The sequence below is a fragment of the Panthera pardus genome, unplaced genomic scaffold (assembly GCF_024362965.1).
Source record: "Panthera pardus isolate Hobbes unplaced genomic scaffold, ASM2436296v1 HiC_scaffold_15, whole genome shotgun sequence".
In the NCBI taxonomy this organism is placed as follows: Eukaryota; Metazoa; Chordata; class Mammalia; order Carnivora; family Felidae; genus Panthera; species Panthera pardus.
This window is the reverse complement of record NW_026526710.1, coordinates 22,122,642-22,137,127: the sequence shown is the minus strand read 5'-3', so window position 1 is coordinate 22,137,127 and position 14,486 is coordinate 22,122,642. Positions and strand designations below refer to the sequence as shown.

Below are 14,486 nucleotides of genomic sequence, written 5' to 3'. Positions count from 1 at the left end.
GCCTAAACTTTGTCAGTTATTCTGGTGGCTTTGATATGAGCCCAAAGAGCTGAGGACAGACTGCTGGCTGGAGACAAGCTGCTGCTGGGCTGCGAAGAGCACACGCCTGCTGGGCAGGGCAGTGTCTCTCCAGCTGCCCCGTGGTGAACAGGGGGAGGGGAAACACTAAGATTTTGCCCAGGAGAACACCCCTACCTTCCATTGCAGGTGCTGGTGCTGGTCCTTCCTGCTGACAGAACAGGTCCCTGCAAGCTCCTGATGTCCCCAGCCCCACACTGTGTCCCCTTTGCCTGCTATCAGGCAGAGGGCAGGGCAACCAACTGGCTGTGTAGATTGCGGGCTTATCCTTGGCTTGCTCTCCCTGCCTGCTGTGCACACCCAGGAGCCTCTCAGTCTGATAAACCCGTGAAAGAGGTCAGCAGTGGAACTTTCTGTAAGTGTAGGAAATCTTCCTTTAAACATGTAGGAGGGTTGGGATACCCTGCCAGGGGGAAGGACCCTCAAGGGCCTGTAGGGCGGATGAGGTGGGTGCTGCTCTGTGGGGGTTACCTGGAACACACCTGTGCACTCTGGTGCCCTGAACAGTCTCATAGCCTTCCTTTCCCCACTGCACGTTCAGTGCTCAGCCCCAGAAAGGTCTGTCTCCAATTTGTTCTGAGCCCATTGTCCTTTAGTTTTCTGCTCCCCCTCTGAACCAGGGGCCTGGCCCCCAGCAAGTTTGACAAGGCTGAATGAATGGTGCACTGCTCTGGGAGGGCAAGTGGAGGCTTTCCTGTGTGCCCACAGGCACACTGACCACCTCAGGGGACCACCTTGGGAGTCCCTTTGTGACTATTCCCTGCATCGTGCATCCTTCCTGGTAACAGGTGTTAGGGGACAGGTGACAGCAGTGTCATTCTGGTTCCTGTCCAGGGGTGGCATGGGCCACCCCCAAGCCTGGGATGGGGCAGGTGCCTTCCTGCTTTCAGACAGAAAGCTGCAGTTGAGATGGAGGAGGAGGCTCAAAATTAGCTCTGGGCATCCTTGTTGGGGGTTGGCACTGTGCCCAGGTCCTGTCAGCTCCTCATCACTGCAGCTAAGCTCTAGCTTTGGGGCTTCCTTCCCCTTGCTGCCCAAGGGTCATGGAGGCAGAATCTTTTGTGTTGCCCAGGTAGAAACAAAAAACTCCACTCCAAGGCCACCCCACTCTGCCCTAAGGCCAAGGTTACAGTGGCCGGAAGGGCCCTGGGCTCGTGGCAGCAGCAGCAGCAGCAGCAGCAGCAGCAGCAGCAGCAGCTCCTATTTATACATCTTTTATTCTCGCCAAGTGGGGTGAGGGCCCCACTGCACAGCTGCGTTTAATCCTCATGAACATCCCACCTTACTCATGCAGCAAGGAGGCTTTCAAAGATGGGGTGCCCTGGCCAAAGTCCCAGGGGTCAGCAAAGCCACTCTAAAGAGCAACTCCATCTCCCCACCTCCCAGGCCTCTGCAGGGCCACTTGATCCCCTAGGCTCCCTAAGGCCACACAACTTTGCCCATCTACGCATGCTGTCAGCTTCATTCCACCAAGCACCCTGCTGCTCTTCCTCCCACAGCCACCACCTCTGAAGGAGGCCTCATCCCTTCTTTTCACAGGCCCCTCAATGCTGGTTCCCCATGGGGAGTCATCCAGGGACAAGGTCTAGGAGTCGGTCACTGTGCAGGCATGTGGTGGGGAGATGTCACCACATGTGGGACTGGCCATGCCACCATGGCAGATGTGATGGCACTGTGGCCTGCTCTGGGGACCATGACCTGCAGGCTGGGTGCCAACCCTCCTGTAAGCCCCAGCACGCAGCCCCTACTCTGGAGCCTGGGGCCATCCCCTATGCCTGGTGTACGGTTAATAACCTGGTTTGGTTAATGATCCTTGGGGGCTCCAGGAGGACTGGCCAGGGATTGTCTCCTCCCCAGGGCACCTGCACAGCACTGTAAGCAGTGAGCCCATCAGTTTGGAAGTCTCCCGTCAATGATTCTAAGCAGTGCAAATACTGAGCACCTGCTGTGTGTGGCCACTAGGGACTCAGGGAGGAGGTGGCCAAGTGTGACTAATGGGGTGTGCAGGTGATGGCGCCTGGTAACCTCAGGAGGTGAGTCACAACCACCATAATCACCAGGACTATATACTTGGCTGGGGGTGGGGCTGCAAGCACAGATCATTTCACCCAGCAGAACCTCCAGCGGCGTCCCGCAGCTGTTTCCCCATCTGGAAGGGGGATTGGAGAGCCTGGAAGCCTGCAGACTCCTGTCCCAGCCCAGAATGCTGCTCGCGGGGACACCCCCACGTGGGCAACCCCTGGAGGACGCCCCCCCTCCTGGACGACCCCCGCCCGGCGCAGAGAGCCTGCCCCGCCCTACCTGCTGCGCCCCGTGCCGAGCCCCGCACCCCGCCCGCCGTGGCCTGTGTCCGCCACCGGAAGCGCCCGCTGGGTCCCCGCAGCGCAGCCGCCATCGCCATCACCGCCATAGCCACGCGGGGCCTCTCGGGCGCCCGGGGCTGTCCGCGGCGCTGCCTGCGCCGGCCCGGGGCGGGTCCGCCTGGCCAAGGACGCCGCCGCCGCCGCCGCCGCCGAAAGCGAAGTGAGTGAGCTGGCGGACCGCGGGGATCCGGCCTTGGGTGGGGTTCTAAGGACCCGGGACAGATCTGACCCGGGTGGGTGGGGTCTCCGGACCTGGAGTGGATCTGATCTGGGGTGGGGAGGGGGGCTCTTCTTCGACCTGGGGCGGACCTCATCTGCGGTGGGGGGCGGGGGGGGGGGTGGTCTCCGGACCTGGGGTGCATCTGATCTGGGGTCTGTCCTGGGGTGAGGAACTCCGGATGCGGGGTGGGAAATTAGGATGCCTGTGAGAAAGGATCCGACCTTGGGTGGGAATCTCTGGACGGAAGGGGCTGTGATACCAGACTGGGTTGAGGGAGTAGCAGATCTGTGTTGGAACGGGAAGATCCGACTTGGGGATAGGGTTCTAGACAAGGATAGGGTATCCGGCCTTCTATAGGGATCTAGACCTCAAGATGAGGTATCTCCCGGGGGGGGGGGGTGCTTTGACTTGATGGGCTTGCAGAGGTCACACTTGATCTTTGAGCTGGGATCAGACACTTGGGAGTGGGAGAATTGTGGGTGTCAAGGCCTGGAGGAGCTCAGTGACAAGTTTCCCCCTGGAGGCCTGATGGATTGACCCCTGGGGTACCTCCAGGCTTTTCCTTTCAGGGAAATGGCTGCCATGAGGGAAAGGAAATGACTGGAGCCCAACACTCCAGCAAGAGCTGGGTGAGGGTGGTGTGGCCCCATCCCCATGTGAGAATGTTGAGAAAGAGGAAGTCACTCCAGAATGGACCTGTTATACCAGCCTTTCAGTTTTTAAAGTCAGGGACTTTTCTTGACCAATTGCCTGGGACTGAGCTTCCCTGACTGCCTACTGCCTGCTGCCTCCCAACTCCCAGAGGTGCTCTGAGGAGCAGTGTCGGGCCTAGTGAGGAGAGAAGTGCCATAGACGAACACAGCTGGTCACTAGTTACAGCAGTAAGGACAGATTTTATTCAGTAACTACCCACAGTAGGGGAAAGAGCTGAGCTCCATTCAGATTTGTTCAGAGGCACTGGGCCTTTGGAAAGAAGAGTGAGTGAGTGGGGGAGGGGGATGGCAGGAGTGAGTCAGGGAAGTGAGAAGTTACGAAAAGTGGGAAGAGGAAGCTGGTCTGTGTAACACCCATTTGGATGTGCTAAGTCATGCTTATGAAAGCTCCCACAGCGACTTGGAGATGGAGCCCTATCCTCAGGTGTTTGTTGGAACAGTCACTTCTTTGGGAAGCCTGGAGTTTTCTCTGGCATGCACCTTAAGGGGGCTAAGGTCATCCTAAGGATGCAACTTTGAGCTGTTAGATGCTATTTAGTGTTTGTTCAAGTCTTTGTAGGCCAAGGTTGAGGCCTAGTTGAGAAGAAGGCTCAGAGGAGCCTGGATAGAGTTTGGTCAAGGAAAGAGTCTTTGGCAGGTCTCTCCCTCTTGTTAAAGGAAAGAAGAGATGTTCTTTCTGCTGAATAATATAAGCCCATTTCCATTTGATCACCTTTTGTTGAACCATCTGTTGGAACTCGCTAGTAGAGGATACTTGCTGGATGGTGCCAGTGATCACGCATTTAATGAGGGGCATTTCTATGGGAACAGAAAGAAAAGCAAAGATTAAGGGTTGGAGCTGACCATAAACCTGGTTTTTGAGTCCCACAGATGGCCAGTTGGGAAGAGTTTAGACATTGACCCCTAACATCTCTAGGTTGTAGAGTGAGGACCATTGTGGAAATCCCGTGGATTTCCCAGTTTGCAGTTTTGAGTGTTTATGGTCATATAGTATAGACATCAGTGTCACAGTCAAGGTTATTTCCCCAAGCAGAGCATGGAAGATGTGGGAATTCCCATGGACTTCTGAGTGGCCCATGCAGCTGCAGCTCCAGGAATGAAGGTGCGCACACATGATTTGTTGTGTGATGAGCTCTTTGAGAGTTATATCAAATTGTCTTCATGCTTCAGCATGCGGGACTTTTTCAGATCCTGGAGGAAAAAGGGCAGCAACAGGACAACTGGAGTCCCAGGAAGGGTCTGGGCAGTCAGGTTTTAGTTCTCAGTGATGCCAAGTCAGGAGGGAAGGGAGAAAAATTGGAAACATCAATTTGGAGAATTGTAGTGAGATGCTGAAGGAATCTAGAAGAGCTGAGGGTTGGGTAAGGGCTGACAAAATATATAAGATGGAAGAATGCAGTCCAGTTCATAGGTAGTATAGTAAAACCTCAAACACAATAAACAGGATTAGAATCTGATAACCCACAAGTTTGTATTATTCTTTTCCATTGAGATATAACATTTCCCTCTGCAGCCACTTCCCTTTTTGATCAAAGATAATCACACAAAGATTATTTTTGTTTACAAAATCATTCTGGTCTCGTTAAATTTGGCCTGATTATTTACATAAGTGCAGCAAAAATGGCAATTGACCACATAGGCCTTGTTAAGTTTGCTTTGTGAAACATTTTTATGGGGAATCTCAGATTGGAATTTTAAAAGCCTTTCAAGGCTAGGAAGCCAAAACAAGAACTCACTATCAGTTCACCTGTAGATTTGGGTGAGTTCCTCTCTACTCAAGGTCCCCCCAAATACCTTAGGGTTCCTGGGTCTGCCAGGAAGGGATGTTCCTTGCTCACCTTGAGAGTAAGGCTAGGATCTTATGTAAGCCAAGTACCAGCCTGGTTTTTTTCAAGAGGGCTTTGTAAGCACTGCCTCCTTGTAAAATCAACTGTAGTTTCTCAAAACTGTCTGGTCATGTCTGATTCCACGCGTCATTTTCAAATATGACATTCCTTGGTTATATAACCAGCCTTTTCAAGTTATGTCCTATCACAAAGAGGACAGGTTCTTACTGAATCTATGCAAATAACTATATTGCCATGAAAATAAGAATACTTAATAATAGTTCCCAATTTTTGGAGAAACGGAGAAAAAGATAAATGCTTTGGTTTTGTTTACAAAACTATTAACTTGCTGGAGTGTTACGACTCACGGGCAGCTTAAGAGAAAAAAGAAGGGGCACCTGGGTGTTTCAGGCAGTTAAGTGTATGACTCTTGATTTCAGCTCAGGTCATGATCTCACAGTTCGTGAGTTTCAGCCCTGTGTTGGGCTCGGTGCAGACTGTGCAGAGCCTACTTAGGATTCTCTCTCTCTCCCTCTTTCAACCCCTCCCCTGCTTGCTCATGCACACGCACCTATGCACTCAATCTCTCTCTCTCTCTCTCGGAATAAATACACTTAAAAAAAAAAGTGGTTTTTTTTTTGAACCCGGAAAATAGAATACTAAAGAGCCAAGAATATTCCAGACTAAAGCCATACAAAATTATAATCATCCTTTATCAGTTTATTCTGTTCCATGTAGTTAATTCTTGTCCTGCTTGATCTTGGTTAGTTTCATGAGCCCATCAGTTTCTCCACTAGAGCTCTGGAAAGCCTTACTCAGTCCCATAACATTTCAGAGTTACTGAAGCAAGGCCATCAGAAGTCTGTACCCCAGGTACCTGTCATATTCCTTACCATGGATCTTGGAGACAGTCCCTTCTGGTTGAAGACAAACCACTCTGGCCTGTAGCTGATTGCAAATGCTTTTGCAGAAGCAGCAGAGCGAAACAAAAACTATCTGTGGGTGACAAAGACTTAAATGGCCAGGGGTTAAAGATATGATGAGAATCCCTTGTAAAAACACCACCACTGGGGCACCTGGGTGGCTCAGTCAGTTGAGCTTCCAACTCTTGATTTCTGCTCAGACTATTATCCCAGGGCTTGAGCCTTGGGATTCTTTCTCTCTCCTTCCCATTGCTCCTCTCCCCTGCTCACGTGCCCACCCTCTAAAAAAATTTAAAAAAAAAATTTTTTTTTTAAGTTTATTTTTGAGAGACAGAGCATGAGCAGGGGAGGGGCAGAGAGAGAGGGAGACACAGAATCTGAAACAGGCTCTAGGCTCTGTCTGAGCTGTCAGCACAGAACCTGATGTGGGGCTTGAACTCACAAACTATGAGATCATGACCTGAGCTGAAGTCAGATGCTTAACCAACTGAGCCACCCAGGTACCCCTCTCTAAAAAAATTTTTTAAATAAATAAATAAATAAATAAATAAATAAATAAATAAATAAAATAAGTAAAAAACACAACTGATAATAAAACTTGGTCATTTCTATAACATCCATACCATATTAACTGGAATTATGACTGATAATATGATACCAGGACATTTCCTGGTCTCTGAGGGTGCTGGCAAATTTATAGGAACTTTATATGATTTCTGACATCCTTATATTAATAACATCTATTCATAAAAACATCATTTTTGGAAGGTTGAGCCACATGTTTTATCTGACAGTGCCTTTCAGGAAATCCAACAGGTCAATTAAAATTAATTAGTTTGGGGCGCCTGGGTGGCTCAGTCGGTTAAGCGTCTGACTTCAACTCAGGTTACCATCTCGCAGTCCGTGAATTCGAGCCCCGCGTCGGGCTCTGGGCTGATGGCTCAGAGCTCAGAGCCTGGAGCCTGCTTCCGATTCCGTGTCTCCCTCTCTCTCTGCCCCTCCCCCGTTCATGCTCTGTCTCTCTCTGTCTCAAAAATAAATAAATGTTAAAAAAAATTAAAAAAAAAATTAATTAGTTTAACATGTCTTTTTTACAAGGTGAAAGAACAGATCCTTTGAGATCTTCCAGAGACCCTCTAGGAAATCCCAAAGCGAGCTTGAAATCAAGAAGATCACTTAGAATTTGATTTGGGGAAAGTAGAGTTGTCAAAAATGTCAGAAGGTTTGCATGCTTGACTAAATAGGATCCCAGGTCACTATGAAACAATATTTGGTTATTTACTTAACCAAAGTGTCAATAAAAGAATCGAAAAGTAAATATTGGAGATAACATGATTGTAAAAACAAAAACAAAACCAAAACAAAACTTGGCTCTTTGGATAGTGAGAAGACCAGGTTCTCTTAAGTAATCAAGAACATGGTAATAACACAAAACACAGGAAATTATTTTGATAACATAGAGGATCTTTATTTCCTCAAAAGGTAAAGATTGGTAAAGATTACTCAAAGGGTAAAGAAAAGCCTTTTACAATTTCTCATTAAAAGCAGACCAGTGATTCAAGAAGTTTTGTTGTTTTAGCAGAAAGAAAACCAAACTCTAGTTTTGCATGAGGATGTTATTGATAGTAAAGCTCATTTCAAAAATTATATATGAATCCATTTAATCTTAGCCAGCTTGGATCTCATAACATAAAATTCCTTTTACCACAAACTTTATACAACTTTCTATATCCATTCAGGTTTTTGTCCTATACTTTCCCCTTTTGAAAATGTAACTCCAGGACAAAATCACTATTCTTTCCTTAACAAAAACAAATTATACATTCTTTGCATACTTTTCATGTGAAACACATCCTATTTTTCTCACATTCTTTGTTTACAAGTTGTTTCCCTTCACTCTTATTGTTTCTAGTAGTTGTTTTATTTTCATAAAATGATTATAATTTTTAGCCATTTGCAACATTTATTTTATAGATAAAGAAAGGAAGTAGATAATTGTGAATTGTCAGCCATACACTGGTATTCTGTAACAGATTAACAAATTTTATGAATATGCCATTTTGTAATCTGTAGAGGTATATACTCTGAATAGTACAATTTTTTTTAATGTGGCAAGAAGAACAGACTTATTAACGGACCCAAATGTCATTAGCCTTCTGTACCATATAAAAACAAGAAGTCAAGAGTATAAAACTTAAACTATAATTAATAATGAATGTTCCAGCACTTTATCTTATGTAAAAATTATTTAGATAGTCAAAGAATATGTATTATGTAACCTAACTTGGCAAAACTCTAAGGTTACAAATTACCAGAAAGATTTTGGAGACAGTTTTTAGGCAGATACATATATATGTGTGTGTATGTATATATATTTTTTAGCTATATATATATATTTTTTAAAGTAACGTCTTAGCCATGTGTGTACATATATATATGTGTGTGTGCGTATATATATATATATATATAATTTTAGCCATATGTTGTATATATGTATGTACATATATATATATATATATATATATATTTTTTTTTTTTTTTTTTTTTTTTTTTTAAGCAATCTCTGTCCCCAGCATGGGGCTTGAACTCATGACTCCAAGATCAAGAGTCACATGCTCTACCAAATGTGTCAGCCAGGTGCTCCTAGGCAGATATATTATAAAGCACAATAATTGTTAAAATAAAGTTTGTCAGAATAGGGACTTAGTTTGATGAAAATCAGATTTATCATTTGTACAATCCTAAACTTTGAGTAGATAGAATATTAGCTTATTTGACTAGGAAACCAAGTGGAGTAAAAATGTATGTTTGTGAGACACCTGACTGGCTCAGTTGGTGACTCTTGATCTCGGTGTTGGGGGTTCGAGCCCCACGCTGCATATAGAGATTACTTAAAAATAAAATCTTAAAAAAATATATATGTTTGCATCCATTTAATATTGATAACACTAAAGATACACCTGTTTCATTAAATCAACAATATTAAGCCAGTCTTCTGTCCTGGATTACTCAAATTATGTTAACTTGAGAAACAGTTGAGTTGGTTCTTATATTTCTGAGAGTTTTGGGGAAGATTTAGTTTATGTAAGTACTTATTTTTCTCTAAGCCAATTAGGATAGAACTACTTTAAGGGATTTTATAAATTAATTTGGTAATATCACCTGGAGGTAGAGAAATACCATACATACATACACACATGTATGGACATACATACATACTTACATACATAAACATACAGATTCAAATAGAGATCTCATGGTTTCATTTAAAACTTTTAGCCATGCATCAGGCATAAATACAATTATACCAAACTCACTAGTTTATATAAGAGTTGGACCTTATGTTTCTGGCAGATAGAGCAGGTTAGTTACCTGTTCAATAGGAAGGCTAAAGCTTTTCACCAGTGTTCACGGAGGAGGCCTTTAAGATCTTTTTGCCCTGATATATAATCTTATGGAGGCCATGGACTAAATGTTTGTTTCCATTTTGCTTTTTTTTTTTTCAACCCCAGTGAGTTACTTTGTTACTCAGCAAGCCCTGTGAGTTACTCAGTGAGTTACTCAGCAAGCCCTGAGTCCTTTGAGAGCCCCCAGTGGGGCAGGGGGTCTACATGCTAGTGACTATGGGAGCTGAGGGGCTGGAGGGAAGGGGAAGGTATGGCAGGGTGGACTGGGAGGAGGAGGGAGGGGCTTGCAGGGGTCATATCAGAGGATGTAAGGTTGCTGGACGGGGAGCAAAGGTGGTAAGCTAGGAAGGAGGAGAAGAGTGGATGGAAGGGAGAGGTCTCAGAGGAGCCACTAGGGGAGATCAGCAGTTTCCCACGGAAGCCATTGAAGTTCCAAATTATCCTTAGTAAAGTCATGCCAACAGGAAAGGAAGCAGACAGAATTAGCACCATGGTGGCATATTGTCAGCAGGGGTGCAAGAAGGGGGTTTCAGGGGGCACCTGGGTGGCTCAGTCAGTTAAGCGTCCCGACTCTTGATTTCGGCTCAGGTCATAATCTCATGGTTTGCCCCACATCGGGCTCTGCGCTGTCAGCAGAGCCTGCTTGGGATTCTCTCCTCCTCTCTGCCCCTCCCTCTGCTCACGTGCGTGCTGTCTCTCTCAAAATAAATAAATAACGTTAAAAAAAAAAAAGAAGAAGAAGAAGGGGGTTTCAATCTACTGAGAAGCTCCTATAGGAGGAGCAGGATCAACCAGAGAGACAAAAAGGTCTCCCCAGAAGCCAGGAAGGACTTCCAGCCCAGGAGCTACCTTCTGGAAGCTCCTCCCACCCACCCTCCAGAGTATATTCAGAATCATAGAATCAAAACCTGTCCTCACTGCTGTAATGGACATTTGTTGGGAGCACTGGATCAGGAGTCCGAATCGCTACCAGACTAGTGAGCAGTGAGCAGCAGACCAGAGATGGGACAAAGGTCCCTGTGGGTGCTGCCATCCAACCTTTGAAGAGTGAAATGGGGAGTCCGTGTTCAGCTTGCACCAGGGGCAGGGCTGAAACCACACAGTTGCTGGGGCTTGCTGATAGTGCCCGTGAGCTGCCAGAGCTTCCCCAGTTCCCAGGCAGAACGGGATCTTGGGCTCTGTCCTGTAGGGCTGGCCTTGTGGCAAGTGGCCAAGTGTGGCTTGGCCATAATAAGGAAGGTTGGGGGGTGGGTGTTATTTTTGACATCTGGGGAAAGAGGTCTAAGAGAGGGACGCTGCATATACACTGTGGGCCCGTTGGAAGGAAGTACACAGGGCAAGCGGACTCTGCTGTGATAGGAAGGCCCCTTCCCCGGCCTCCAAGGACCCCGAGTGTAGAGGCAGGCGTCCCTCCCTGGTGTCTATGCAGCTCCCCACCCGCTACACTCCCCCCCGCCCCCCCCCCCCCCCCCCCCCCGGGGGCAGACAGCTGGAGGGTGGAGACAGACTCCTGAGTGCCTGGGTGCCCCAGGGAGATGAGAGCAACAGTTGTTTCTCTGGATCTTGCTTCCTTACTGGGGAATGGCACGTCCCTATTCCTTTTTTGGAACAGGGAGGGCCACAAACAGGGTTGCCGGTTTTGTCTTCCACTGTTTTCTTTGGACTGTAGTAAAACATACAGAAGTCAAAATTTGCCATTTTAACCTTTTCAATGCTACAGTTATACAATTCAGCGGTATTAACTACATTCATCTTGTGTACCCATCGTCACCATTTCCAGAGCTTTTTCATCCCCCCAAAACACAAACCCTTTACTCATTCAACATTTCCCCCTCCCCCTCCCCCCCCCCCCAGCCCCCAGCAGCTTCTATTCTACTTTCTGTCTCTATGGATTTGCTTTTTCTACTTATTCCATGAAGTGGAATCATACAGTGTCTACCCTTTTCTGTCTTTTTTTTTTACATAGCATGATGTCTTCCGAGGTTCATCCATCCATGTAGCAGCATGAATCATTGTCTCATTCATTTTAATGACGAAGTACTAATCCATTGTACGGACACACCACATTTTGCTTATCCATTCGTCTGTTGATAGATGGGCTGTTTTGAATAATGCCTCTATGAATATTGGTATGCAAATATCGGTTCAAGTCCCTGCTTTCGGTTCTTTTGCGTATGTACCCAGGAGTTGAATAGGTGGTCATATGGTAATTCTATATTTAACTTTTTGAGGAGCCACCAAACTGTTTTCCACAGCAGCTGCACCATTTTACATTGCTGTCAGCAGTGCACAAGTGTTCCAGTTTTCCCACATCCTCACCAACGTTTGTTATTTTACACACACAAACACACACACACACACACACATATCTTTAAAAAAATTTTTTTTAACATTTATTTAGTTTTGAGAGACAGAGTGAGACAGAGCATGAGTGGGGAAGGGGCAGAGAGAGGGGGGTACACGGTATCCAAAGCTGGCCCCAGGCTCTGAGCTGTCAGCACAGAGCCTGACACAGGGCTCAAACTCACGGACTGTGAGATCATGACCTGAGCCGAAGTCAGACGCTTAACTGACTGAGCCACCCAGGCGCCCCCATATGTATAGATTTTTAGGGGGAGAGTGAGAGAGCACACGCAAGTGGGAGAGGAGCAGGGGGAGGGAGAGAGAGAATCCTAAGCAGACTCCACACTCAGCGCAGAGCCTGACACAGGGCTCAATCCCAGGACCATGAGATCATGACCTGAGCTGAAATCAAGAGTCGGACGCTTAACTGACTGAACCACCGAGGTGCTCCTGCTATTTTCCGTTTAAAAAAAAAAAAAAAAGAAGAAGAATTTTTTTTTTTTAAATAGCTATCCTGGGGTGCCAGATTGGCACAGTCGGTTAAGTGTCTGACTCTTGATCGCAGCTCAGATCATGATCTCACAGTTCATGAGTTCAAGCCTTGTTTCGGGCTCAGCGCTGATGGCACAGAGCCTACTTGAGATGCTGTCTCTCCTCTCTGCCCCTCTCCCGCTTGTGTGTGCACATTCTGTCTCTTTCCCCAAGTAAATAAATAAACTTAAAAAAAAAAGATAAAAAACAATAGAAAAGAAAATAGCCATCCCAATGGGTAGTATGAAGTAGTATCTCATGTGGTTTCAATTTGCATTGCCATGAATAATGATGTTGGGTATCTTTCCATATGCTTACTGGTCATTTGTGGATCTTTGGAGAAATGTCTATTCAAGACCTTTGTCCATTTTCTAATTGGGTTGTCTTTTTGTTGTTGCATTGTAGGAATTCATGATTTGCAAATATTTCCTCCCATTCTATGGGTTGTCCTTTGGTTCTCTTGATAGTGTCCTTTGATGCTTTTAAGTTTAATGAAATTCAATTTTTTTTCTTTTGTTACCTGTGTTTTTGAAGCCATATCTAAGAATCCATTGCCAAATCCACGGTCATGAAGATTTACTCCTATATTTTCTTCTAAGACTTTTATAGTTTTAGCTCTGAAAGTCAAGTCTTTGATTGATTTTCAGTTAATTTTTGTATGTGGTGTGTGGTAAGAGTCCAACTTCATTCTTTTGTAGGGGAATTTACTTGTCCCAGAACCATTTGTTAGAAAGACTGTTCTTTCCCATTGAGTGATCCTGGCACTCTTGTTACCAAATCATTTGATCATGGTACCTGAGTGGCTCAATCAGTTATGCTTCCAACTCTTGATTTCAACTAAGGTCATGATCTTTCAGTTGTGAGATTGATCCCTTCATCGGCCTCTGTGCTAGGCCTGAAGTCTGCTTAAGATTCTCTCCCCCCCCCCCCCCGCCCCTCCCCAACTCATGCTCTTGCTCTCTCTTACAAAGGAAAGGAATGGAAAGGGAAGGGAAGGGAAGGGAAGGGAAGGGAAGGGAAGGGAAGGGAAGGGAAGTTAAGGAAAGAAGGAAATAATTTGATTATAGATATGAGTGTCTGTTTCTGGCCTCAGTTCTGTTCTGTCAGTCTATATGTTTATCTTGTGCTAGTACCACACTGCCTTAATTACCATAGCTCTGTAATAAGTTTGAAATTAGGAAGTATGAGTCCTCCAACTTTATTCTTTCTCACAATTGTTTTGGCTATTCAGATTCCAAATGATCTTTCAAATGGATTTTTCTATTCTTGCGAAAAATGCCATTGGAATTTTGATAGGAATTGCATTGTATCTGTAGATGACTTTGGGTGGTATTGACATCTTAACAATACCAAATCTTGCAGTCCATGAACATGGGATGTATTTTTGTTAATTTATGTCTTCATTTCTTTCATGCCCTCATGATACTAAATGTATCATCTGTGGAGGCCTTATAAAGCTTCTTCAGTGAAACACTGAAGCCCATGAGCAGCTTTTCTTTGCCCACCACTGCCCTGAGGTCAACAGCCATGAGAGATAGGAATCCCAGGATCTTGCACTGAAGTTTTGCCTCCAACCCTCAATGTAGTCAAGAAAGCATGTATGAAACTGTGCTCAGTGAGCCACTTCAAAACTTACCTTATGGCCTGTCTGAACATACATAAAACAGAGAGGATCTGAGCATGCCATTTGGCTTCCATACCCTGGCCTTTTGGCCAGGGTTGAGTTTCCTTTATCCTCCTGATGATCCCTCCTCCCCTTGTGGTGGTTTAAAGTCCCATCATTGTGCTTTCTGTCTGCATGTCTGTTAGGTAACCAGGACTCAAGGTCAAAGCCGAGCCTCCCTTCAGGTGTGGCCCCTCCCTGTGCCCTCCTGTCAGCCCTAAGGAACACAGTGCTGTGCAAAGTTATGAACAGACAGACCTAGAGATTAGAGACTTAAAAGCCAAATTAAAAAAAAAAAATTTTTTTTTAACGTTTATTTATTTTTGAGACAGAGAGAGACAGAGCATGAACGGGGGAGGGGCAGAGAGAGAGGGAGACACAGAATCCGAAGCAGGCTCCAGGCTCTGAGCCATCAGCCC

At 45.9% G+C, this 14,486-nt stretch overlaps 1 protein-coding gene across 6 annotated transcripts in view; it reads right to left on the bottom strand.

Moving 5' to 3' along the window:
* The window catches only part of TXNRD2 (thioredoxin reductase 2), a 66,218-nt gene that overhangs the window by 49,073 nt on the left and 2,659 nt on the right, over positions 1 to 14,486 (bottom strand). For 4 of the 6 annotated variants that reach the window (XM_053902257.1, XM_053902258.1, XM_019435567.2 and 1 more), the window contains exon 2: positions 2,380 to 2,665. In XM_053902257.1, the coding sequence (XP_053758232.1) occupies positions 2,380 to 2,488 (109 nt within the window). In that variant the 5' untranslated portion in view covers positions 2,489 to 2,665. Of the gene's footprint in view, positions 1 to 195; positions 394 to 2,379; positions 2,666 to 14,486 lie in introns of those variants that run through there. The other 2 variants (XM_053902259.1, XM_053902260.1) reach the window with 2 other exon arrangements.